General features: G+C 38.9%; 1 protein-coding gene across 1 annotated transcript in view; it reads right to left on the bottom strand.

The window, feature by feature from the left end:
* Nucleotides 1–27,880, bottom strand: part of NBEAL1 (neurobeachin like 1) — a 226,958-nt gene that overhangs the window by 143,798 nt on the left and 55,280 nt on the right. The window contains exons 6-9 of the mRNA XM_033230659.1: nucleotides 24,414–24,495; nucleotides 23,426–23,553; nucleotides 14,208–14,290; nucleotides 4,676–4,761 (exon numbers count right to left, since the gene is read on the bottom strand). Coding sequence (XP_033086550.1) covers nucleotides 4,676–4,761; nucleotides 14,208–14,290; nucleotides 23,426–23,553; nucleotides 24,414–24,495 — 379 coding nt within the window. The remainder of the gene's footprint in view (nucleotides 1–4,675; nucleotides 4,762–14,207; nucleotides 14,291–23,425; nucleotides 23,554–24,413; nucleotides 24,496–27,880) is intronic.

Raw genomic sequence — 27,880 nt, forward strand, 5'->3', positions numbered from 1 at the left:
AAACATATTTCTGAAATTCCATACACTAAGTAATTGGTAGCTATATGTCAAGGTGACCAGAAAAACACAGAAATAAACAATATGTATTGCCCTAAATTGTCAAATTACGACATAATGAAACAGAACATAGTTATGCAAAATTATCTGAAAGAGCACTTAAGCCATTAGGACTGTTTTCATCAATAATTATCAATATAATACATAATATCAACAACAATAATTACTACTATGGAAGAAACTGCTAATGGCCCACCCAACATTCAATCTCCTTCACGTTCCTTATTCAGAGAAACTGATGTTTTCCTGGACACATGGCCACCCAGAATAAATTCACATTTCCTAGCCTCCCCTGCTGCTAAGGAGGCCAAGGAAGCAAGTTATATTACATTTTTTATGTGGACATGTTTTCCTTCTCTACAGTCATATGACCAAGTTTGGCAAATTAGATTAAAAGACAGGGAGTGTCAGCTTTTCAGTACCTCTTTATTTTGTTTTTTATTTTTTCAGACAAGGTCTTCCTCTGTCACCCACGTTGAAATACAGTGACATGATCACGGTTCACTGCAGCCTCCACTATCCAGGCTCAAGTGATCCTCCTGCCTTGGCCTCTTGAGTAGCTGGGACCACAGGTGTGCACCATCATACCTGACTAATTAAAAACAAAACTTTTTTTATAGAGACAGGGTCTCCCTGTATTGCCCATGCTTGTCTTGAACTCTGGGGCTCAAGAGATCCTGCCACCTCGGCCTCCCAAAGTTCTGGGATTATAGGAGTAATCCACCATGCCCAGCCTCAGTATCTCTTTAAAAGAAACTTGAGGCCGGGCGCGGTGGCTCAAGCCTGTAATCCCAGCACTTTGGGAGGCCGAGGCGGGTGGATCACGAGGTCAGGAGATCGAGACCATCCTGGCTAACACGGTGAAACCCCGTCTCTACTAAAAATACAAAAAACTAGCCGGGCGAGGTGGCGGGCGCCTGTAGTCCCAGCTACTCGGAGGCTGAGGCTGGAGAATGGCGGGAACCCGGGAGGCGGAGCTTGCAGTGAGCCGAGATCGCGCCACTGCACTCCAGCCTGGGCGACACAGCGAAACTCCGTCTCAAAAAAAAAAAAAAAAGAAACTTGACACATGCCGTTTGCATCCTTCTTCTTTACCCCCTCTATCTTAGAGCCCCAAATGTGAACATAATGGCCAGAACTCTAGAAGCTATCCTGCAGCATGAAACAGAATAGTAAGCATGACAAATTGACATTCAAAAGAAAACTGAGTCCCTGAAGATCCCAGAGGCACCAGATTAACTGTGAATTGTTTATTACTTTGTTTTTAATTAGAAAAGTAACTTAAGCTGTTTTAATTTTATTAACTGCTATATACAGCAAATCATAGATCTGATAAAACTGTTATTTACTTACTTTTTAAAAGTACAAATACTTTAAGTGCTGCACATATATTATGTCATTTAGTCCTTACAAATATCCCATAAATGTTACTATTTCTGTATTATAAATTAATAAACTAAAACATATGTAATTAGTTTATCCAAGGTCACACAACTAGTTAGAGATGGACACTCAAACCTAGGTCAGTCTGGCTCCAAAATCTTTGTTTTTAACATAACACAAAACAGAACAGGTTTCAAATACGCCAATGGGAAGCCCAGATATGATGCTTTGGGAAAGGAAACCAGTAATCAGACTTTGATTTTTCTGATCTTTATGACATCATGACCATTCTTTAGCCTTTATATATTCAATTCATCTAAACACCCTTGTACTAATGCCATATTCAACAAACAACTTTCCAACTTTGATATAAATCCCACTATAGCTATGCCTGGATCACAAGGATTTTTGGTACATAAAATAATAAATTGGACTTCCAGTATCTACTTGATTTTAGTGTTAGGTTTCATTATGGATGTCTCTTGGGGCTTGACTACCCCTAGGGACTAACAAGAACAAGTCTCTGTGTTTTCAAAAAGAGAAGGGGATCCAATCAATTTCTACATTAGTCATAACAATGCCACTTCCATTTTCATTCCTGTATACTTATTCATTTTTTCACTGTAGTAGAGAAATGATAGAAATGGGGAGATAATGACCCAAACGAAGGAAATCAGCTAATACTGGAATGTAATTAAGCAAACTTACACTGAAAAACAAGATTCTGGTCACCACCCCTCTCACTACAAGGAGACTCTTTTCTTCTACTAGGGGAAAGAGGAGAAGGTCAGTCCACCTGGAAACCTAACTAGGGACCCTGGCTAGGTGCCAAAAAATAAAAAGGGCAGGACAAATAAAACAAAGAAATGGAAATTTCAGTAGTGCTCTGGAGGCTAACAAGGTACAAGGGTAAAAAGGCTAAAAATTTTTTTTAAAAAAGGCCATTAAGCGTAAGGGCCATTCAATGAAAAAAAGAAAATGATAATACAAAGAGAAAACAAAACAGAGCAAAAACAAGGAGGAAAGGGGAATTGCATCAGTACCAACAGACAGGAAACTCTTTTTTTATTTTTTATTTTTTTCAGACGGAGCACGATCTCGGCTCACTGCAAGCTCCACCTCCCGGGTTCACGCCATTCTCCTGCCTCAGCCTCCTGAGTAGCAGGGACTACAGGCGCCCGCCACCATGCCTGGCTAAATTTTTTTTTTGTATTTTTAGTAGAGACAGGGTTTCACTGTGTTAGCCAGGATGGTCTCGATCTCCTGAATGTAGACAAGGATTTCCTCCTAAATGCCCAAAATAATAAGGTAATATGCCTAGTATATTATTGGCATAATTTTGTATCTTTAAATAAAATTGACAAGTTTTAAAAAATACAAATTTCTAAGTTTTTAAAATTATAATTTAAATATGTAATTTGGTTCAACAATATTAAGAACATAGTACACTGATGTTAATAAGAGAATGTTTAATGTGAAAGAAAAAACTGGTAGTTAAAAAAGAGAAGGTAAAAACTTTCGACCTAAAATAGAGAAAGAAACAGAGGGACAGAGGGAGGGAATTATGGAGATCTATAAACTTGGATGGAAAAAAAATAGATATCTTAATTTCTACTAATCTCTAACTAAAATTGAGTATTTCCTTCAAATGTAAATGTAAGCAACAAAAGCACAGTAGTAGAAATAATACTTGTGATTTTGTTGGTTAGGCACAGTTGACCCACACCTGTGATCCCAGCACTTTGGGAGTCTGAAGTGGGCAGGTTGCTTGAGCTAGGAATTGCTCAACCTGGGCAACATGGCAAAAGAGTGTCTTTACAAAAATACAAAAATTAGCTGGGTGTGGTGGCATGTGCCTGTAGTCCCAGCTCCTTAGGAGGCTGAAGTGGGAGAACTGACTGAGCCAGGAGGTCAAGGCTGCAGTGAGCCATGATAGAGCCACTACAGTCCACTCTGGGCAGCAGAACAAAACCCTGTCTCAAAACAACAACAAACAAAACAAAACAAACTTGTGATTTTGTCATCAGTAAAAATTACATGCATTTTCATTTATTATAGCTGTTACAGTCTCTCAAAATATCATTTATGCTAATTTCTTCTTGGAAGTTACATTAGTTTCTAGACTTGCTGTTACAGCTTTTTAAATTTAATGTATTATAAAGAAGCACATATTGCTATGTCACAGATTTTTTTTATTAATATTTTAGTAACTGCATTTCAGTATAATTGGTTTCCTTTATTTGAGGCATTTAAAATATTCTGACAAATGGCTTTATCAGACTGCCAAAGGGATGTGTGGTATAAAAAGTACAAGTGTTAGGAACCTCTGATCTAAACTGTGTGGTTTAAGAAAACACATGTATAAGAATGTACTTTCTGAACTATAATCCTTTTGTCAACTAGAATTTATATTCAAAGTTTATGACAGTCGTCGGGCATGGGGGACTCATGCCTGTAATTCCAGCACTTGGCGAGGCCGAGGTGGGTAGATCACTTGAGCTCAGCAGTTCAAGACCAGCCTGGGCAATATGGAAAAATCTTGTGTTTGCCAAAAATACAAAAATTAATTGGGCATGGTGGTGTGTGCCTGTAGTCCCAGCTACTTGGGAGGCTAAAGTGGGAGGATCGCTTGAACCTGGGAGGCAGAGGTTGCATTGAGCCAATAATTGCACCTCTGCACTCCAGCCTGGGAAACACAGTGAGACTCCATTTCAAAAAACAAAAACAGAAAAGTTTATGACAGCACTTAGATGCTTACCTTAAAAAAAAAAAATTAGAAATTCTTTTCTGTAAATTTTTAAACACTACTTGGATTTGTTAAAAAATATATATAAACTTACAAAAATACATTCAGTATTACAGGTACAGGAGAGTGAATAAATTGGTGTCTTCAGAAACCAAACTACAAGACTTTCATTTCATCAAGTGGACTGATGAGGCTGACTTCCTCTATCATCTGAAATAAAAACTAGTGCTTGAAAGCTAACATAAATAAGAACTTACAATACCAAAAATTGTTAAATTTGTTTATTTATTCAGTAATTTTATTGTCAGTGCTAAATATTACTTAGGTTTTCTGGAAAATAAAAGAAGCAGATTAGTTACAATATATAAGTTCAATATTTGTATGGTGAATGAAATTATAAAAAGACAAAGAACATACTAAAGAATCCATGGAAAGCTTTTTGCACTGTTAATTATAATTGTATATATTAAATTTCAACACTTTCCTTACCTGCCCACCGGCTACAATGGCTCCAAAAAGATGCAATAAGCAACATTTAAGACTTTCCTTGAGATGTTCACTTTCCTGAAAACATTCTGTAAATATAACACACACATAAATACATAAATTTGTCTTTCACAATATGATTTATCTCTAAGAAATGTCTGATGCAAATGCGAAGAACTATTTGTGAAAAGGCTAAGCTGTGTTAAAAGCCAAGGTTGATATGCATTTTGTCTTAGGAAAAGAAAAGAGAAGCCATCTATAGCATTTTAGGTATTCACGTCGTCTCACTGAGTTCTCATAATTCTCCATATAAGGATGATATTTGGCCCCCATTTATAAATGAGCAAAAGGAAGGTCAGAAGTTAGTATCTTGCCTGAAGTCACATGACTACTAACTGACAGGGCTAGAAACTAACTCAAACCTGGCATAAAATTAGACATCTCTCTTTTTTTTTTCCTTTGAGATGGAGTCTCACTGTGTTGCCCAGGCTGGAGTGCAGTGGTGCGATCTCAGCACACTGCGATCTCCGCCTCCCAGGTTCAAGCAATTCTCCTGCCTCAGCCTCTGGAGTAGCTGGGATTACAGGTGCCTGCCACCACGCCCAGCTAATTTTTGTATTTTTAGTAGAGACGGTGTTTCGTCATGTTGGCCAGGCTGATCTCGGACTCCTGACCTCAGGTGATCTTCCCGCCTTAGCCTCCCAAAGTGCTGGGGTTATAGGCGTGAGCCACTGCGCCCAGCCTAGACGTCTCTTTACTAAGACTATCAGACCTCTCATTAGTAAAAATTGACCATAACTAGTCCACTACAGAAAGAAAGAGTTGGACAAAAAGATTTCCTGAGTTCACTTCATGGGCTAATGTTCTAAAATTCTGGTACCAATAGTAAGTTTTCTTTTAAAAGTATAAATTACTGGCCGGGCGCGGTGGCTCAAGCCTGTAATCCCAGCACTTTGGGAGGCCGAGACGGGCGGATCACGAGGTCAGGAGATCGAGACCATCCTGGCTAATACGGTGAAACCCCGTCTCTACTAAAAGATACAAAAAACGGCCGGGCGCGGTGGCTCAAGCCTGTAATCCCAGCACTTTGGGAGGCCGAGACGGGCGGATCACAAGGTCGGGAGATCGAGACCATCCTGGCTAATACGGTGAAACCCCGTCTCTACTAAAAATACAAAAACTAGCCGGGCAAGGTGGCGGGCGCCTGTAGTCCCAGCTACTCGGGAGGCTGAGGCAGGAGAATGGCAGAAACCCGGAGGCGGAGCTTGCAGTGAGCTGAGATCTGGCCACTGCACTCCAGTCCGGGCGACAGAGCGAGACTCCGCCTCAAAAAAAAAAAAAAAAATACAAAAACTAGCCGGGTGACGAGGCGGGCGCCTGTAGTCCCAGCTACTCGGGAGGCTGAGACAGGAGAATGGCGTGAACCTGGGAGGCGGAGCTTGCAGTGAGCTGAGAGCTGGCCACTGCACTCCAGCCTGGGCGGCAGAGCCAGACTCCGTCTCAAAAAAAAAAAAAAAAAAAAAGTATAAATTATTTTATTTTATTTATTTTTTTTTTTTAAAAAAACCGGCTATACATGCATACAACAAAGAAAAAGCAGCATAAAGACCTGACAAGGGCCGGGCGCAGTGGCTTACGCCTGTAATCCCAGCACTTCGGGAGGCCAAGGCAGGCAGATCATGAGGTCAGGAGAGCGAGACCATACTGACCAACATGGAGAAACCCCGTCTCTACTAAAAATACAAAAAAATTAGCCGGGTGTGGTGGCACATGCCTGTAATCCCAGCTACTCAGGAGGCTGAGGCAGGAGAATTACTTGAACCCGGGAGGCGGAGGTTGCAGTGAGCTGAGATCACGCCATTGCACTCCAGCCTGGGCAACAAGAGCGAAACTCTGTCTCAAAAAACAAAACAAAACAAAACAAAAACAAACAAACAAACCTGACAAGGAAATGTAAGTTTCCCTTTAATCTATTCCTCAACCCATGACACTACCACTGCCTTGCACACCTGTAATCCCACCACTCTGGGAGGCCGAGGCGGGTGGATCACCTGAGGTCAGGAGTTCAAGACCAGCCTGGCCAACATGCTGAAACCCCATCTCTACTAAAATTGCAAAAATTAGCCAGGTGTGGTGGCGGGCACCTGTAATCCCAGCTACTCAGGAGGCTGAGGCAGGAGAATCTCTTGAACCCAGGAGGCAGAGGTTGCAGTCAGCTGAGATTGTGCCACTGTACTCCAGCCTGGGTGACAGAGCAACACTTCATCTCAAAAAAAAAAAAAAAAAAAAAAGTACATAGTACATACATATACTCCCGCATCAACTTTTTTTGCTTTTTAACTTAATACGTTCTGGATATTACTACATCTTTCTACTTTTTTTTTTTTTTTTTTTTTGAGACAGAGTCTTACTTTATTGCCCAGGCTAGAGGGCAATCACAGCTCACTGCATCCTTGGCTGCCTGGGCTCATGTGATTCTTCCATCTCAGCCTCCCAGGTAGCTGGGACTATACGCACACGCTACCATGACCATCTAATTTTTTGTATTTTTGTGTCGAGACAGGGTTTTGCAATGTTGTCCAGGCTGGTCTCAAACTCCTGGGCTCAGGTGATCTGCCCACCTCAGCCTCCCAAAGTGCTGGGAGTACAAGGGTAAGCCACTGCGTCCAGCCTGGACATTATTACATCTTAACAGATACATCTGCCTCATTCATTTTTTGTAATGACTAGAGGCATACACCGCTACAATGTGTTACCTTCACTTAACCAGTTCTCTCTTGATAAACTGCTATGCTTTTCCCCTTTCTTTTGATGCTGTTATGAACACCCTTTTGCATACATCATTACACACTGGGATAAGACTGTAACAGTAAAGTTATTTCCAATAATAAATGTTACCAAAAAGAAACAGCTTTGAGGTAACCTGGATAGAAACTTATAATTAAAAAATTAAGAAGTTCCAGCTATATGAGAATAACTGGTACTATACATGGCTTTCAGCTATAAACAACTAGAAAACTGGAGAAAATCAGTTCCAGAAACTGGGTCACAGAACTGTGATACACACGAGAAGGAAAACAAAGTAAGCACAAGGATCACACAGATTCCGTTCCGGTTTGGAGACACTTTCCGAACTACTACATGGAAAGGAGGAACCTTAAAAGAACACAGTCATTTGTTGAGTTGAAGAGACAGAAATCAAAGTTTAGAGAGGCCTAGGCAACTGGAATTTGTAAAGCAGAGGAAGCTATACAGAGAAAGTGCTCTAGAAATATGCACAGGGCTCACTTTGTGTCTCAGTGTCTATCCTCACACAATAGTGTGATATCCCACAAGATCGGCAAAAAACTACAAAGAAACTGTAAGCTGAGTAATTCTCTGATTTTACATAGAGCTAGAAGATGACAGAGTTCCATTCATCCACAGTGGACACACAGAAAGGTAATACATAAAAAGGACGTAAAAACATATATACCATTGCAAATTCTCATCATAAGATTGCTGGGTGGCTATATTAGTATATGACAAAGTAGGCAAGAAATATAATCAAGGCAAGGAATGTTATTCATGATGAAAAGTGGAACTCAATAAATTTAAATAAGAAAATACAACTCAATGAGTTTAAGATTATTGAAGCCATAAAGAGTATTTTCTCTTGCAATAATGGAAATATATTAGAAAGTAATGAAAAAAAGATTATCTGGAGACCCTTTTCATGAAGATGGCATTAAAAGAAAGGTGGTCCCTGCCCTTCCCAAAGCCAAAGCCAAGTTTATGAAGGCCAAGAAGGCAGGGCTAAAAGGCATCCACCCCACCCCCCACACACATACAATCTGCACACCACCACCCTTTGGTGGCCCAAAACACCATGGTTCCAAAGGCAGCCCAAACAGCCTCAGAGGAACACTCGGAGAAGATACAAACTTGACTACTATGCCAGCACCAAAATCCCTTTAAGCCACTAAGTCAGCCATGAAAAAGATGACAGCAAAACACCTGTGTTCACTGTAGATATCAAGGCCAACAACTGATCAGACAGGCCATGAAGAAGCTCTATGACAATGATGTGGCCAAGGTCTACACCCTGATCAGGCCTGCTGGAGAGAAGACATATGTTAGACTGCCTCCGGACTATGAGGCTTTTGATATTGCCTACACAACCGGGATCATCTAAACTGAGTCCATCAGGTTAATTCCAAATACACACTTTTTTTACCATAAAGAAAAAAAGGGCTGGGGGTGGAGGCTCATGTCTGTAATCCTAGCACTTTGGGAGGCTGAGGTGGGTGGATCACTTGAGGCCAGGAGTTGGAGACCAGCCTGGCCAACATGGTGAAACCCCATATTTACTAAAAATATAAAAATCAGCTGGGTGTGATGGCAGGCACCTGTAATCCCATCTACTCGAGAGGCTGAGACATAAGAATCGCTTGAACCCAGGAGGTGGAGTCTGCAGTGAGCCAAGATCGTGCCACCGTACCACTCCAGCCTGGGTGACAGTGTAAGAACCCATGTCAAAAAATAAAAATAAAAAAAGAAAGAAAGAAAGAAGAAAGGATCTGGAAACTCCCCAAACATTTGCAGATTAAACAATACATTCCTTTTCATTTTATTAATTTAATCTTTTTTAATTGACAAATACAAATTGCATACATTTATAATGAACATGGTATTTTGAAATATGTATACATTGTGGCTAAATCAAACTAATTAACATATACATTACCTCACATAACTTTTTTTGTGGTAACTTCTCTCTTAGATACTCTTAGTCATTTTCAAGCATACAATGCGTTGTTACTAACTACATTCACAATGTTACGTAGTAGCTTTCTTGAATTTATTCTTCCTAACTGAAATTTTGTATCCTTAAACCAACATTTCCCGAATTTGAAAATATTTTAAACCAAATGAAGAAAAAATTGTTTTAATTTAACAAAATTAAAACAAACATATCAAAATCTGTGGGGCACAACTAAAGCAATGATTCATGTTCATTCTAGAAAAAAAGTCTAAATAAAGATCTAATTAAAGATTGAACTTTCACCCTAAGAAGCTAGAAAAAGAAGAGCAATTAAGAGGGAGTTAATATTAAAGATAATAGAAAAAATAATGAAAAAGGAAATGAATAAACAATAGAGGAAAATCAATGAAATCAAAAGCTAGTTCACTGGTAAGATCAATATAATCTTTTAAGAGACAGGGTCTCACTATGTTGCCCAGGCTGGAATGCAGTGGCTATTCATAGGCACAATCATAGTGCACTACAGCCCCAAACCCCTGGGCTAAGGTGATCCTCCTGCCTCAGCCTCCTAAGTAGCCAGGACTATGGGCATGTGCCAGGATCAATATAATTTAAAAACCTCTAGTTAGACCAATCAAGAAAAAAGAAGACAGAAAAATGTAAATTATCAATGTCAGGAATGAAAGAGGAAACATCAATCTAGATTCCATAGATTTAGGAAGGATACATGAAGAAATATTATGAACAACTTTATGCCAATAGATTCAATAATACAGATGAAAAATACAAATTCCTTGGAAGACATTAATTACAAAAACTAACACAAGAAGAAATAGAAAATCTGAGTAGCCCTTTATCTAGTAAATAAATTTACTCCATAATTTAAAACCTTTTCACATTGGACACAACAGTACACACCCATAGTCCCAGCTACTCAGGAGGCGGAGGTGGAAGGATCACTTGAGCCCAGGAATTCAAGACGAGCCTGAGCAATATAGCAAGATTCTGTCTCAATGAAAAACAAAACAAAACCTTTCCACAAGGTAATCTCTAGGTCCAGATCTGCTGGTGAGTGTTAAGAAAATCATAATAGTATTCTCAAACCAACTCTCACAGAAAATAGGGGAAAACAGAACCCTGCCTAACTCATTTAATATGACCAGTATTGTTGTTTGAGCCACCAAATCAATAGTATTTTGTTATACCAGCCCAAGTAGACTAAGACAGATTTTGTTACAAAGAAATAGAGTGCTACTACAACAAAGACCTAAGAATACAGAAGCAGCTTTGGAACTGGGTAATGGGTAGAGGCTGCAAGAGTCAAAATAGGGACCTTCAGGGCAATTCTGTTGAGCTCTCAAACATAAATAAGGAGCATGTTATTAAAAACTACTGGAAAGGCGATCCTTATTAAAAAGTGGCAAAGAACTTGGCCGAACTGTGTTCTAGTGTTTTGTGGAAGGTAGAATGTGCAGCAAGCAATGAAATTGGGTATTTAGCTAAGGGGATTTCTAAGTAAAGTGTTGAAGAAGCAGCTTAATTTCTCCTTCTGACTGCTTATAGTTAAAATGTGAGAAGACAGAAATAAACTGAAGAAGAAACTGTTAAACACAAAAGAACCAGAAGTTGAGATTTAGAAAATTCGCAGCCTATCCAAATTAAAAAAACAAACAAACAAGAAAGCTTGTTCTAAAGAAAACACTGAGGGTGTGACTGATAAACAGACCATGGGTATAACTAGTGGACTTAATCAGCCAGCTCAGTGAGGCCAGGAATGGATATGGGATTATACCAGAAAAGGCACTACCATTTTGAACTAAAGGGGACAGAGAAAGTGGGAAGGAATGAAGGTAGACTGTTGGACTTCTTGGATTCTATAGACCAGACCATAAAGCTATTCGGTTTGAATGTGTGATAAGAAAAACTCTGAAAGCAATTCAGAGATTATGAGGGCTGCCACTCCCACCAAAGACCCAGGAGGCAAGGCTGTTTCCTCTTCCTTGGTTTCAAAGGGTAGGACCACAGGTCAGGTTTCAGTGGGCCAGGATGACCTACCCAGTGCCTCAATGGTGGGGCTGCCCTCACAGACAGCACTATGGGTGGGGCCCTTGCAGGGACCTTGGGTGGGGGGTGACACTGGCAAACCAGTGTGCATGGAGTACACAGTATCAACCAAAGAGGGCTATTCTCAAGCTTTAATGCCTAATAGCATTTACCCTACTAGGTTTTAGGCTCACCTGAGACCTGTCACCCCTTTATTCCTTCCACTGTCTCCCTTTTGGAATGGGAATATGTATCCTAAACCTGTTCCAACGTTGTATTCTGGTTACATATAACTTATTTCTTTTCACAGGTTTATAGCTGGAAAGGGATTTTGAGTCAGGATGAATTGTAACTTCAGTCTAACCAGTAACAGATTTAGAAATTAAGATTTTGAACTTTAGACTTAGAGAGTTGATGTGAGAATAAGTTAAAACATTTGGGGCTGTTGGGGTAAAATGGATGTATTCTGTATGTGATAAGTACATGAATTTGGCAGGGGTGCAAGGACCGAGTGGTATAGAGTGAACTGTGTATCTCCAAAATTAGTATGTGGAAGCCCTAACACCTCCCCTATGTGACTGTATTACAGATAGAGCCTTTAAATAAATGATTAAAGTTAAATGAGGTCATAAAAGTAGAGCCTTGATCAAAGAGAACTAGTGCCTTTATAAGAAGAGGAAGAGACAACAGTCTTTTTCCAACATGTGAGGACACAGCAAGAAGGTGACTATCTGCAAGCCACAAAGTCAGATCTCACCAGAAAATAAAACCTGCTGGACTTTCCAGTCTCCAGAACTATGAGAAATAAATTTCTGTTATTTAAGCTACCCAGTCTACAGTATTTTGTTATGACAATCAAAGCAGACTACGACAAAAACCACACAAGACATATAAGGCAAAACATCCTAGAAACCCTTACTGTCCTTGAACAGAGATACAAAATTTTTAAACAAAAAAATCATTCAAATGCAGTAGTACATAAAAAGGATAATATACTATAATCCTAGCACTTTAGAAGACTAAGGAAGGAGGATTACTAGAGGCCAGGAGTTCAAGACTAGTCTGGAGGCAACACAGCAAGACCATATCTACAAAAATATCTACAAAAACATTTTGTTAAATGAGCCAGCTGATATGGTTTGGATCTATGCCCCCACCCCAAATCTCATGTTCTACTGTAATCCCCAGTGTTGGAGGTGGGGCCTGGTGGGAAGTGACTGGATCATGGGGGCGGATCCTTCATGAATAGTTTAGCAGCATCCCTTTGGTGCTTTTCTCATGACAGAGTTCTCAAGAGATCTGGTCATTTAAAAGTGTTTAGCACCTCCCGGCTTTCTCACTCTTGGTCCTGCTCCTGCTTCGCCTTCTGCCCTGAGTAAAAGCTCCTGAGGCCTCCCCAGAAGCAGAGGCTGTCATGCTTCCTGTATTGCCTGCGGAACCATGAGCCAATTAAACCTCTTTCCTTTATAAATTACCCCAGTCTCAGGTATTACTTTATGGCAGTGTGGGAACAAACTAATACACTGCTTATCATGGTCCAATCCTGTGGTCCCAGCTACTCAGGAGGCTGAGGCAAGAAAATCATTTGAACCCAGGAGTTTGAGGCTACAGTAAGCTATGATTATACCATAGCACTCCAGACTGGGCAACACAGCAACACCCTGTTTCTCAAAAAAAAAAAAGAGAGAGAGCAAGAGACAAATAAAAATTAACTATATAATCACAACCAAAGGTAGTTCAGGCCAGAAATATGATGTTAGTTTAATATTTGAAAATCAACCTATGTGCTTTGCCAATTAACAAGCACCTCAAATAGATGTAGTAAAGTACGTTTAAAAAAAAAAAGTCAACGTCCATTCAGTAATAGCAAAGCAGGGTTAGAATAAGACTTCCTCTACTTAATAAAAGGCTTCTATTTTTAAAAACATATAGCTAATATCATATTTAATGGTGAAAGACTGAATTTTTTCCCTTCTATATGTGGGAACAAGGATATAAAAGTCAATACACAAAAACAAATTATATTTCTATATACTAGTTTTAAAAATGAAAAAAAGGCCGGGCGCGGTGGCTCAAGCCTGTAATCCCAGCACTTTGGGAGGCCGAGACGGGCGGATCACGAGGTCAGGAGATCGAGACCATCCTGGCTAACATGGTGAAACCCCGTCTCTACTAAAAAATACAAAAAAAAAACTAGCCGGGCGACATGGCGGGCGCCTGTAGTCCCAGCTGCTTGGGAGGCTGAGGCAGGAGAATGGTGTAAACCCAGGAGGCGGAGCTTGCAGTGAGCTGAGACCCAGCCACTGCACTCCAGCCTGGGCGGCAGAGCGAGACTCCGTCTCAAAAAAAAAAAAAAAAAAAAAAAATGAAAAATACAATTAATCCCAATACTTTGAGAGGCTGAGGTGGGAGGATCACTTGAGGCCAGGAGTCTGAGAACAGCCTAGGCAACACAGTGAGACTTTGTCTCCATAAAAAAAATTGTTTATATTAGCCAGGCACAGTGGCACATGCCTATAGTCTTAGATATTTGGGAGGCTGACGTGAGAGGACCACCTGAGCTCACAAGTTGGAGGTTACAATAATTGCAGCCAAACACAAATCATGTACCTTACTCCAGTGACATGTTCTTACAACCTTTATTTTATAAATTAACAAAGCTGAATCAAGATCAGAATCAGAGTAAGAATAAAAAGTAATCAGAGTAAGATGATAATCATAGCAAGAGAAATTAGAGGTGTTACTTACGATAAAAGAAAGGGACGAATTCCACTGTGAGAGAAGCTGGTTTATATTTCTGTCTGCTCTTTTCCACAGTACTAAGGATTCGTCTATCATTAAAAAGAAGTCAATAATAAATTACAACATGGGCAAGCAGACATGGCACAATTACAAAAACAATTATAAAACAAATTTAATATTTCACTTTTGATTTGTGTCTTGAACTATGTATCTCTAGGATTCACATAATCTTGAAAAGAAGTCTAGCAAATAGGCCGGGCGCGGTGGCTCAAGCCTGTAATCCCAGCACTTTGGGAGGCCGAGACGGGCGGATCACGAGGTCAGGAGATCGAGACCATCCTGGCTAACACGGTGAAACCCCGTCTCTACTAAAAAAATACAAAAAAAAAATTAGCCGGGCGAGATGGCGGGCGCCTGTAGTCCCAGCTACTTGGGAGGCTGAGGTGAGAGAATGGCGTAAACCCGGGAGGCGGAGCTTGCAGTGAGCTGAGATCCGGCCACTGCACTCCAGCCTGGGCAACATAGCAAGACTCCGTCTCAAAAAAAAAAAAAAAAAGAAGAAGTCTAGCAAATAACTGAACTGTTCATCAATTAAAAGATTTATTTTTTTGAATTATGCAACATGGTAGCTAGGTTAAATCTCCAAATAACTGTAAAAGGAACAAGAAGCCAGCTCTTAAAATTTCCAATCTGTAAAAGAATTTGTTCAGCAGTAACGCTAAACTGACAGCTCAGACTAGTAGCATATTATTATAGTAAAGTTGAAATTTATCAGAAATCCGGGTTACTCTGCCACTTTCTGAAACTTTATAATAATGAATAATGAGGCCATATATTAGCTTCTTTCATCTTGAGGATACAGATCCAGTATGGGCTGGGATTATTTCTGTTTTTAATGACAATTCCAGTAGTTTTGATGGATGTTATATGTCTTCTACAGGCTTTGGTAAAGCCAATACAAATTGCACGTGCTTTCAACAAGAACATTTCAATTCAATACAAAATGAATCTCTTAGATGGGCATAGTGGTGTGGAGATTGGAGAATAAAGAGAAGTATTATGATGATACTTCCAACTAGTAGATGGTTAATTTTTTAAAATCACAGATATTTTTTCATTCCCTAAAAAAGCATTTAAAATTACTAAAGCCAACAAAAATAGAAAATATTTAAAGGACAGCCACATAGAAATTCTGTACATCTAAATATGATCAACTGATAAAGCACTGGTCTAAGATGCTTTCTTCTTAATGGCCATAATTGAGCTATTGAAATTACTTTCCTTATAATTATTTCAAACCTGAGAAGAAATTTCAATTCATCATAGAACAAACCACATAGGATAAGCATAGCTGGACTCAGTGATAGCAAAATAAAGAGTTCAAAGATCCATATCTACTATCCAAATTCATTAGAAATCATATTAGACCTCATTTGCTACTGCACTGCTTTCCAAATCTATGCCTATTTCCAGTGTGTGGAAGGCAGAACAAAGATTATACCAGCTGTACTTATTTTAATTTCAAACATAACATGTTAGAACATTAATAGATCTTCCTATTTAATTAAGACCATTATCAAAGATTTTCATGTTTTTGTGACAATATAAAATTCACTGGAGTTTCAAATAAAAAATTCAATCATGTGGTAAAAAAATTAATTTTAAAAGGATAAAATTTAATTTAGCTTTCAGTTAGGTTTTTCCATGGGATTATTATCATTTTGTGCATCCATTATAAATTATGGTATTAACTAATAGATTGTTTATATCCTATCCAGACAACCTATGCTACAAACAATAAACATCTTCACCTGATTAACATAATACAAATGTACTTCTACAATTTGTAATCAATGACTCATTCTGAAGTTCCTGTATTAGATGTAACATATGCACATAATTTCCAATATATTTGTGGTAAAAATTTAATATGCTAACATAAACAAAAGGGGTGAGAACTATTACACATATTAGAACACAAAAATTAAAGCACAAGCAGTTTGTACTGCATGTTTTCAATAAGTTAGTAGAGCTAAAAATGAACTTTAGTCTTATTCCATTTGTAGAATGTAGCACAGTTAATTGCTCCATTATTATTTGATATTTGGGCCAAGCATCTAGCATTTAGCAGATGGTAATCTGCTAATCAACCGGTTGTCTGAGAGGGCTGTAAAACACTTATTTGCTCTCAGTTTTCTAAGTTTATGTCCTTGGTTGATTTAACCATGCTGCTGCTGCTTTTTTTTTTTTTTGAGATGTAGTCTTGCTCTGTCACCCAGGCTGGAGTGCAGTGGCGTAATCTCAGCTCACTGCAAGCTCTGCCTCCCAGGTTCACGCCATTCTCCTGCCTTATGATGTGTCCAAAATGTGATTTTTTTTTTCCCAACTCCAGCATCCCCTCTATATTTACTAATTGGCACTTGGAATTTTACTGTAAGCAACACCCTTCACTTCTCCCTTATCTATCACTGGTATGAACTCATAAATTTTCTTCCTGAATGGTTAAATAATTCATTACTGTAATTATTTTGTACATATATTATCCCAGGTTTGACAAGTAGGAGGCACAGGGCATACCTTAATTCTTTTTCTCTGTGGCAAGGCAAGGAATCCTACTAAACTTGCACTAGTCACAAAGTAGGAACTAGGTAAGTATATTTTTGAATAAATGTTTAAATGAACGAACAAGTCACATTGAAGGAAGATTTCTTTTTCTCTTTTCTCTTCTTCTTCCTTCTTTCTTCTTCTCCTCCTTCTTCTTCCTCTTTCTTCTTCTCTCTCACTCTCTTCTCCTTCCTTCCCTCCCTCCCTCTTTCCTTTCCTTCCTTTTTCCACTCCTTTCTCCTCTACTCTCCTTTCCTCCATCCTTCCTTTCCTCCCTCCCTCCCTCCCCTTTCTCTCTTTCAGGTTTTGCTGTTACCCAGGCTGGAATGCAATAGTGTGATCATAGCTCACTGCAGGCTTCAACTCCTGGGCTCAGTGATCCTCTCACCTCAGCCTCCCAAGTACTCGGAACTACAGGCACATATCACCACACCCGGCTAATTTTTTTTTTTTCTTTTTTTCTAGATGAGGTCTTATACTCCTGGCCTCAACCAATCCTCCTGCCTTGGCCTCCTAAAGTGCTGGGATTACAGGTGTGAGCCACCATGCCTGGCTGATTTATTTCCCTATACTTATTTTAGTTCCACTTGAGGAAATCTTTCTAACTTTCTGAGATTCTGTAAGTAGAATCAAAATTGAGATAACAGATTAATCAAATCTACAAAAAGCATCTATTTGTTTTCATCAAATAAGAAAAGAAATAGTTTTAAATGGCTCTGTATTTGGAATTATGTTAATTTTAATTAAATCTATTCTAACCTGCTTTAGCTCTTTTGGTAAGCAATAAACACAAACAATGAATAAGAAATCATATATCTTCTAAATTTCCACTTAATTTCAGAATCAGATTAATAAATAAGGTGTAAATTATTGCTGTAGATTCCTTTCTATAAGTCTTCCATAAGCAATGGATTTCTCCTAATTCCATTTTTTAATCTCCCTGTCAAAGTCAAAGAAACCCAAGTCTGAATTTCCCTGCTTTACCATTTATCTTTGAAGCAGTTCTTACATTACTGGCAAAATTGCTGTGCATATTAGAGATAATACATACACAGCTTCTAATGTAATTCCTGGCAAATATATACATGCATTCATTAAATGCTGCTACTCATCCTCTACTTTGCCCCCCTTTCTGTTGCCATCTTACATAAGCAGAATTATCTTCCTATATTATGTTAATAGCATATAAAAGTTTCTTATTTTGGGGTCTCTGGGCTGTGCTCCTAGCTCGGGCTCCCTCTCTTCAGTTCTGAGAGGCCTTAGGTGGTTCTGTGGCAGCCTCTGTTGCCTGTGACCTGCAGGCCCTGCAAGATCCCTGGGCAAGATGCCGGAGCATGCTGTAGCTGGAATGTGGACTCAGTGACTTTTGAGGATGTGGCTGTGACCTTCACCCAGCAGGAGTGGGTGTTGCTGGATTTTTCCCAGAAGAAACTCTTACAGAGATGTGACACAGGAAACCTTCAGGAATTTGGCTTCTACAGGAAACAAATGGGAAGACCAGAATGTTGACGATCCAGTCAGAAAATATGGGAGAGAGGCCGGGCGCGGTGGCTCAAGCCTGTAATCACAGCACTTTGGGAGGCCGAGGCGGGCGGATCACGAGGTCAGGAGATCGAGACCATCCTGGCTAACACGGTGAAACCCCGTGTCTACTAAAAATACAAGGAAATTAGTCGGGCGTGGTGGCGGGCGCCTGTAGTCCCAGCTACTCAGGAGGCTGAGGCAGGAGAATGGCCTAAACCCGGGAGGCGGAGCTTGCAGTGAGCCGAGATCAGGCCACTGCATTCCAGCCTGGGGCACAGAGCAAGACTCCGTCTCAAAAAAAAAAAAAAGAAAGAAAATATGGGAGAAATGTAAGTCATATGGTAGAGAGACTGTGTGAAGGTAAACAAAATAGTCCATGTGGAGATACCTTCAGCCAGAATTCAACTCTTAATCTGAACAAGAAAGTTTCTACTGAAGTAAAATCATGTGTACGCAGAATGTGTGGAAAAGTCTTCATATGTCATACATCTCTACATAGGTATATTGTGTCTCACAGGTATATTGTATCTCACTCTGGACACAAACTATTTGAGTGTGAGGACTGTTAATGAAGCCATATAAATGTAAACAATGTGGGAAAGTCTTTCTCTCACAGGTGTTTGAAGACACATGGTAATGCACAGTGATAATGGATTTTATAAATGTACAGTATGTGGGGAAAACTTTATTTTCCCCAGTTTATTTAAAATGCACCAGAAAACTCACACTGGAGAAAAAAAATCCTATAAATGTAAACATTGTGGTAAAGACTTCAATTATTCCAGAAACGTCACGAACATGAAAGAACTCATAGAGGAGAGAAACCCTATACAAGCAAGAAATGTGATAAATTATTAACTTCTTCCTATGTCCTTCAACAACATGAAATGATTCATACTGGAGAGAAACCCTATAGATGCAGAGAATGTGGTAAAGCCTTTACAACTTCCAGTTTCCTTCATAAGCATACAAAGGCTCACAGTGGAGAAAAGCCTTAGGAATGTCAAAAATGTGTTAAATCAGTCACACTTTCCAGTTCCCTTGGATGACATGAAAGAACTCAAACTGAAGAGAAACCCTTGGATATAAGTAAAATGGTAAAGCCTTCACTTCTCCCAGATCCTTTCAACAGCATGAAAGAAGTCATACTGGAAAAAAAACCATGTGAATGGAAGAAATGTGGTAAAGACTTCAGATGTTCTAGTTCTATTAGAACAGATGAAAAAACACATAGTGGGATTGTGAGGAATACTGGAAAACATGCAATTTTCTCAGTTCCCTTTGAAAACTAAGAGAAACTCATAGTGGGGGAAAAATGAATGTAAAAAAACTGGCAAAGTCCTCAGTTTTCCCAGTTTCTTTCAAGGACATAAAAGGGTTCACAATAGAGAAAAACCCTATAATTCTTAGAAATGTGGCAAAGCCTTCAGTTTTTCCATTTTTCTTTGAAATATGTAAGAAGTCAGTGGAGATAAGCCTTATAAACTTAAATGTGTGGTAATTTCTTTAGTTCGTAAGTTTCATTTGATACTTGAACTCATTTTTTTAAAAATTCCTATAAATGTACAGAGTGTGAGAGTACCTTCATTTGTCTAATTGTCTAACACATGTTCAAGATACATGGTAACAAACCGTAGATGGACCTTATAAATGTGAGAGCACTCTGTATTGGAAGCACAGTAGTGTAGAAAATACAGAAATGTTTTTAAGTTTAACAATTACTTCAAAAGCTTTGTAAAACTCTCACTAGTAAGAAATTCTATACACGTTGGTAAATTGGAAAGCCTGATGTAAATTAATGCTCAGAAATGCACATAAGTGGAATGTTATTCTCATTATAAATATTTTGCTTATCAGTGGTTCATTGCTAAAGAGGGTCTCTGTGCTTTTGATTTCTACTTCCGCAAGAAAACCTCAATGTGAAAATTCTGTGGATACTCTTTCAGCAATGCTACATGAGTTTAATAGGTAGTGGATTTTTAAAAAATTAAATTAGTAAAATTCTTCTCTCTTAAGTGTGTTGGATCTCTGGGTAAATTAAAATGTATTCCTATATGGAGGTAATTTTAATTTTTATGTAATTTTTAAAGTTATCTGATTAATGGGCCATTGAAAAATGTGTTTTTGGTAACATTTGGAATTTTCTCACTGGCCTCATCTGGCAAGTTTTGGTTATCCGTACATGTTTTCTACTTTATATAGGAAAATTACTCTTTTTTGGTGTAATAATCTTTGTTATATTTTCCTTTTTAATAAAGAGTTGTTATCAAAAAAATGTTCTTCTTTTTGACTCTCAAAAACTGTTTTTAACTACCAATTTTATCTAATTTGTTATCAGAACTACCTTTAATAAATCTTCTCTCCCCATCTTTAAATTCATTTTGCTATTATTAAAGATTCCTTTAAAAGCCTCTCTTCTGCCATTTTCAGACTGGTTTTATGTTCCTCTTTCTGTATCTATCTTGCTGTCTATAAAGAAAAGTTATGTCATTGTTTCAAAACTTAAAATGCTCTCTTAGATTTGCCATTGCTGAAAAGTCTAAGGCAGAGGATGGAGAATTAGCAAGAGTAGGAGGGAGAGGAGGAAGAGATACACTTTCCTTAGAGAAAGCTCTGGCATACATGTCAAAATGGGGGAACACTGATTAGTTAGAACCAAAGTGCTAATGAGTATAAAGACTACAGATGAAGCACTGTTAAGTGTCTCTTTGTATCTTTTTTTAAAAAGACAGGTCTCTATAGCTAACTGAAGCCTTGAACTCTTAGGCTCAAGCAGTCCTCCCACCTCAGCATCCCCAGTAGCTGGGACAACAGGCATGAGCCACCACATCCGGCTCCCTTTTTGTACTTTTAAAGACTCACAAGCAGGGCATAAGCAGAGATAAACAGAAGTCACGGCACTAATTGCCAACTATTTCTACCCCTTCTAGTCGCATAGTAGATTTTAACTTGGCCCCACTGTAGTAGACCGGGACATGTAATCACAGTTCTGGCCAATGAGTTCAGAATGAAAATGACATGTGTCATGTAGCATGACCAGACAAGACAAGAACATTAAACTGCCAATTTGACACCTTTCAAAACTTTTTCTCTCACACTTGGTGACTACAAAGGCTAAAATGCTGGCTGCTCTGTTAGCCTGGGACCTTTAGTGACTATGATGAGTAGAGGCTCTCTGCTTATCCACAATAGACAGACAACATGAAAAAGAAGTAAATCTTTTGTTATTCTAATTCCCTTGCTTGTTACTGATGCATAATTTACTCCTCCTGTCTAACTGAAATTTTGTATCTTTAACCAACATTTTCCCAATCTCCATCTCCCAGGATATATTCTGATTTCAATAAAATATTATATCACTATATAGAACATACAAAAAGTGCTACCACATAGTATATATAAATGTTCTCTTGGTTATCAATTCTTCACCATCATCTAATGGTATGGGGGCTATACTACCCTGGAAACCCTGAAAAATCTATAAAAATAATTTAGTAATGAAATTCTGCAATCATGTTGCAGGAAGTAGAAATTATTTACAAATTGGTCAGGCTAAGTTGAAAATGAAAATGGAAATCTTGAGGAGATTTGGGAGATTTAAAAAAGAGGTCTGATTGAGAGTGATGATACAATTCTTTGTAATCTGTGCCCACAGGTAAGAACAATATGTGACTTTAAAAGTCTTCTCTTTGAGTTCCGTACTGGTAATTAAGCTACTGTCACTAAGCTACCAACCGACTCTTCTATATTCTCTCTGCTTTGTGATGCTGGGACAGGCATCATGCAAACTTTCTTTTTCCAGCTGCCTCCCTTTTGGGCTCCCTAATAGAGGGTACCAGATGAAGCGTGGAGGAAAGAGAGCAAGGATTGGTTCCACAATGCTCTTTTTCTGTATACTCATCAGCATCACGCCAGCAAGAATTCTTAATTGTAGCAATGGCAGTTGGCTCCTGTCTTCAGCTTATTTTTGGCAATCCCAGAAAGTGCCTCTTGACCATTCAAGAGATATAAGCACCAGCTATGCAATGCTCCTTCCTCAGAGGTCTGAACCCCAGTGCTGTAGGGCATCTCCTCCAAAGTCTAGATTCTGATAACTTCATTCTCTTCCCTTTGTTCCCATGACCGCAGAAGTAGCTGTTTCCTAAAGTTAATGTCCTACCTTTGCTTTGTCAATTCTCTAACATTTGTTTATCAATTTCCTTGTATTAGATCCTCTCTTTTAAAATATCTAGTTTGAGGAGGCTGGGTGCAGTGGTTCATGTGTATAATCCCAGTACTTTGGGAGGCTAAGGTGGGAGGACTACTTGAGCCTAGGAATTCAAGACCAGTCTGGGCAACATAGTGAGATCTCATGTCTAAAAATAAAAAAATAAATAAAAATATTTAGTGTGGTTCCTGTTTTCCTTATGGGATCCTGATGACATAAACTCTACAATTAAAAATAAATGGACAAAGGCCAGGCACGGTGGCTCCTAGCACTTTGGGAGGCCAAGGCAGGCAGATCACGAAATCAGGAGATCGACACCATCCTGGTCAACATGGTGAAATTCCATCTCTACTAAAAATACAAAAATTAGCCGGGTGTGGTGGGGCGCTCTTGTAATCCCAGCTATGCAGGAGGCTGAGGCAGGAAAACTGCTTGAACCTGGGAGGCGGAGGTTGCAGTGAACTGAGATCATGCCACTGCACTCCAGCCTGGTGACAGCAAAACTCCATCTCAAAAAAAATATAAAAAAAGAAATGGACAAAATACTGCTAGAAAGCATTTTCTAATTATAAAGTACATTTTTAAAAAAAGAACTTTTCTTGAAAAACATGTATACTGTATTTGATGTTACTATGCCTTTAACATTTCTTATCAGATTATTAGTATTCAAAATTGTATTGCAAAATACAAGTTCAGGGTATCTGTAATCATTCAGAAGTAGAATTTATCACTAATTCATTCCCTCCAACATATTTCTCTAGCTCAGAGTTAAACCTATGGGTCTTATATACTTCTTTCCAATTGCTTTCATAGAGGAGACCTGCTTTGAAGAATCAGATATATTATGACATTCAGGTTTTAAATGAACATTATTATTTATAAGACATACCCTGAAATTCTATGTCTCCAATTCCGATATGGATCATATAAACTTTCACAAAATGCCAATGCATGGATCACAAATTCTTCAACAGATGTCTGATCGGCCATTTCCTTCTCTTTTTTTTTGCTTTTTAACTGAGAACAAAGTTAAACATAAAATTAAAGACATGTCTTACTTATCATCTAACAATAAGTCATTAAAATTAAAGACATGTCTTACTTATCATCTAACAATAAGTCATTTGTATTCAAATAGGCCAAACTTTCCCTTTGAGACTAAAAGAGTCATTTAATCATATGGACTGGATACAGCCTCTACGATTTTAAGCATGTCCTATGATAGGTTTAAAATAAATAGCCAAACATCTTTTGAAAAAGTAATGTTTTCAGTAAGAAGGATTATGTGATAAATAATACATAAAAATCACAAATTGTATCTTTTAAAAGTCATTTATAAAACACTTGAATTTTTAAATTCAGTAACAGTATATATAATAACTACTTGTCTACATTTAGGTAATACATACAAGATTTCTGAAATATATATTACCCAACAATAAGTTTAAGTCTCTTCTCAATTATTACCTCTTCTGAAAATATTTAACTATACTGACTATAATATAAAAAAAAAGGAGGCCGGGCTCGGTGGCTCACGCCTGTAATCCCAGCACTCCGGGAGGCCGAGGCAGGCGGATCACCTGAGGTCAGGAGTTTGAGACTAGCCTAACCAACATGGAGAAACCCCGTCTCTACTAAAAATACAAAAGTTGGCCGGGCGCGGTGGTGCATGCCTGTAATCCCAGCTACTTGGGAGGCTGAGGCAGGAGAATCGCTTGAACCCGGGAGGTGGAAGCTGTGGTGAGCAGAGATCGGGCCATTGTACTCCAGCCTGGGCAACAAGAGCGAAACTTCATCTCAAACAAACAAACAAGCAAACAAAAAGTAAAACCTAGTTGCTCTCAGTAAAGTGACAAAAATGATTAGTTCACACCTACTTGCTGAATATAGAGCGTTGTCATGGTGATGACATAATTAATGTACGAGCAAGTCCCAATTTCTTCCACATTTGACAGATTTCTGTGAGAAAAAGAGACTTTAATTTTTTACAATGAATGTTGAACAAAACATATGTTCGTGAATTCAGCTTGAATTATGAGAACACAAGTTGGCAAACAAAATGCAAATGACATTTATTAAAACATAAAATCAATATGGTTATATAACTGCTCTCCCACCAAGACTGTGAAATATACCTCAAGCACCATTTAACTACTACAGACAGAGAATGTTTTAAAAGTATATGCTGATTAGCCTCTATTTATTACTGAAAATTGGAAAATATCACAAAGTAGAAACAGAAAAAAAAAAAATAAACACCAACATCTTGCAACCTCAAAATAAGAAACTATGTACATCTACATTATTTCCTTACAGATTTTTTGTCCCTATGCAGATTCTTAGTTTTCTTTTCCGTATATACTGTTGGCATTATAACGCATGTGCAGTATAATCATCTTCACTTTGCTTTTTGAATTACAGTTCCCTTTTAAGGCTGTATTTCCTCAACTACATTAAAAGTCCTTGAAAAAGGGCTAACAGCATCTTTACTCACTCTAAGAGGGCATAGCATCATATTTTTGTTTAAAGCAGTGGGTTTGTAAGTGCTTGGTGTTTAACTAAAATGTGATCCCTCATTTTTATTCCATTTTTATAAGACTGAGGTAAAACATGATAATATTCATTATATCTAAAATCTTTTCCTTGACATAATAAAAAAGCAACATTCATTAATTTTGTTATGAGATATTGTGATCTTGTAAAACATTTTATGTCTTAAAATTCAGTAAACGCTAATTTTAGAAAAATTAACAGAATGAATAGACTTCTTCTTCTTCTTTTTTTTAAGAGATGGGGTCTTGCTCGGCTGCCCAGGCTAGAGTGAAGTGGTACAATCATAGTGCACTGCAGCATCAAACTCTTGGGCTCATGTAATCCTCCCACCCCAACTTCCTGAGAAGCTGGGACTACAGGTATGTGCCACTAGGCCTGGCTAACTTTTTAAATTTTTTGTTGAGATGAGGGTCTCACTTTGTTGCCCAGGCTGGTCCTGAACTCCTGGGCTCAAGCAATCCTCCTGCCTCAGCCTCCCAAAGGGCTGGGATTACAGGTGTCAGCCACCACACCTACCTAACCAACAGACTTATTAATGTAAGAAGTCAGACTGGCATGACAACTTGGAGAAAACAGCATAAGGCAGAGGCAAAACTGGAAGCTTCTGCAAGAATTCTGCTTCCAATAATAGTGGACTAAGATCAGTCCTCTCCCTGACAACAACTAGAAAACATGGACAAAACATTTTTTAAAAAATCTGTTTAAAGGCAGGGGAAAATTAATAAGGAAGTGAAAAATCACAGATCCAAGATACAGAACAAAGAAACACAGAAAGAGATGAGAGCTGCATTTAGATCCATTTTTGCACTAATGACTTCTACCAGTCCTGACAGGGGTAGACGAAACAATGAGAAGCTACTGATTGCATCTGACAGTCTCACAGTGCTCAAAAGGGACAAAAATTAGAATTCAGAGCCCGAAAATGACTGTCTCTAAGGCTGTGGCTTAAGATCCCAAAAGGCAACACTCAAGAAGTAAAGATGAAATGAAAATAGATTAGTAGTCACAGAGACTAAGTCCAAGTCAGCTTAATCATTCACTGTATTAGAGGGATCCTACTTTTCCAAAAACTAATGTACATTAACTGAGAAGAAAGACAGTAGTATCCCCAGCCTAAAAGTATCTCTACGATTTTTCAAAAATAATAACCAACACTTACTCAAAAATAACAACTCACATGAGAAGGCAACACAAGTTTGAAAATCAAAAGAAACAGGTCGGGCGCGGTGGCTCAAGCCTGTAATCCCAGCACTTTGGGAGGCCGAGATGGGCGGATCACAAGGTCAGGAGATTGAGACCATCCTGGCTAATACGGTGAAACTCCGTCTCTACTAAAGAATACAAAAAACTAGCCGGGCGACGAGGCGGGCGCCTGTAGTCCCAGCTACTTGGGAGGCGGAGGCAGGAGAATGGCGTGAACCCGGGAGGCGGAGCTTGTAGTGAGCTGAGATCCGGCCACCGCACTCCAGCCTGGGCGACAGAACCAGACTCCGTCTCAAAAAAAAAAAAAAAGAAAGAAAGAAAATCAAAAGAAACAATACACAAAAGAAACAGACCCACAATATGAGCAAAAGTAAAAGAAAAAGAGGTTGGGTGTAGTGGCTCATGCCTATCTGTAATCCCAACACTTTGAGAGGCAGAGGCAGGAGGACTGCATGAGCCCAGGAATTCGAGACTAGCCTGGGCAACATAGCAAGACAGTAATTTAAAAAATATATATATATATATTTTTGAGACAGAGTCTCGCTCTGTCACCCAGGCTGGAGTGCCATGGCGTGATCTCGGCTCACTGCAATCTCCGCCTCCTGGGTTAAAGCAATTCTCCCGCCTCAGCCTCCCAAGTAGCTGGGATTACAAGTGTGTGGCGCCATTCCTAGCTAATTTTTGTATTTTTAGTAGAGAGGCCAGGCTGGTCTGGAACTCCTGACCTCAAATGATCGGCTTGCGTCAGCCTCTCAAAGTGCTGGGATTACAGGCCAGCCAGCAGGACAATAATTTTTTTTTAAACAATTGGCCAGACATGGTGGTGTGCCTCCCAGCTACTCAGAAGGTTGAGGTGGGAAGATCACTTGAGCCAGGGAGATTGAGGCTGTAGTGAGCCATGATCATGTACACTCCAGCCTGGGTGATGGAGCAAGACTCTGTCTCAATTTTTTTAAAAAAGCATAATCCATGAAAGAAAAAAGTTAAGTCAAGCTTCATTAAAATTAAAAGCTTCTGCTTTGCAAAACACTATTAAAAGAATAAAAAGACAAGTCACAGACTATCAAAAAATATTTACAAACCAGATACGTGCCAGACACAGTGGCTCATGCCTGTAATCCCAATATTTTGGGAGGTTGAGGTGGGAGGATCGCTTGAGCCCAGGAGTTACAGACCAGCCTGGGCAATATAGCGAGACCTCATCTCTACACAAAATAAAAAATAAAAAAACATCAGCCAAGTATGGTGGCATGTACCTGTGGTCCCAATTACTTGGGGTGCAGGGTACTGAAGTAGGAGGATAACTTGAGGATGCAGTGAGCTATGATCACGCCACTGCACCTCAGGAAACAGAACTCACTGCACCTGGGCAACAGAGTAAAAACCTGTCTCAAAACAACAATGACAACTACAAAAAAAAAAAAACAAACCCAGATAACTGATAAAGGAATTACATCTCAAAACAGTCAAAGATGTCTTAAAACTTAATAAGAAAACAACCCAATTTTAAAAAATGAGCAAAAGATCTAAATAGACACTTTACCAAAGAAGATACAAATGGTATATAGCCATATGAAAAGATGGTGAA

The sequence above is a fragment of the Trachypithecus francoisi genome, unplaced genomic scaffold (genome assembly GCF_009764315.1).
Source record: "Trachypithecus francoisi isolate TF-2019V2 unplaced genomic scaffold, Tfra_2.0 Lachesis_group13, whole genome shotgun sequence".
In the NCBI taxonomy this organism is placed as follows: Eukaryota; Metazoa; Chordata; class Mammalia; order Primates; family Cercopithecidae; genus Trachypithecus; species Trachypithecus francoisi.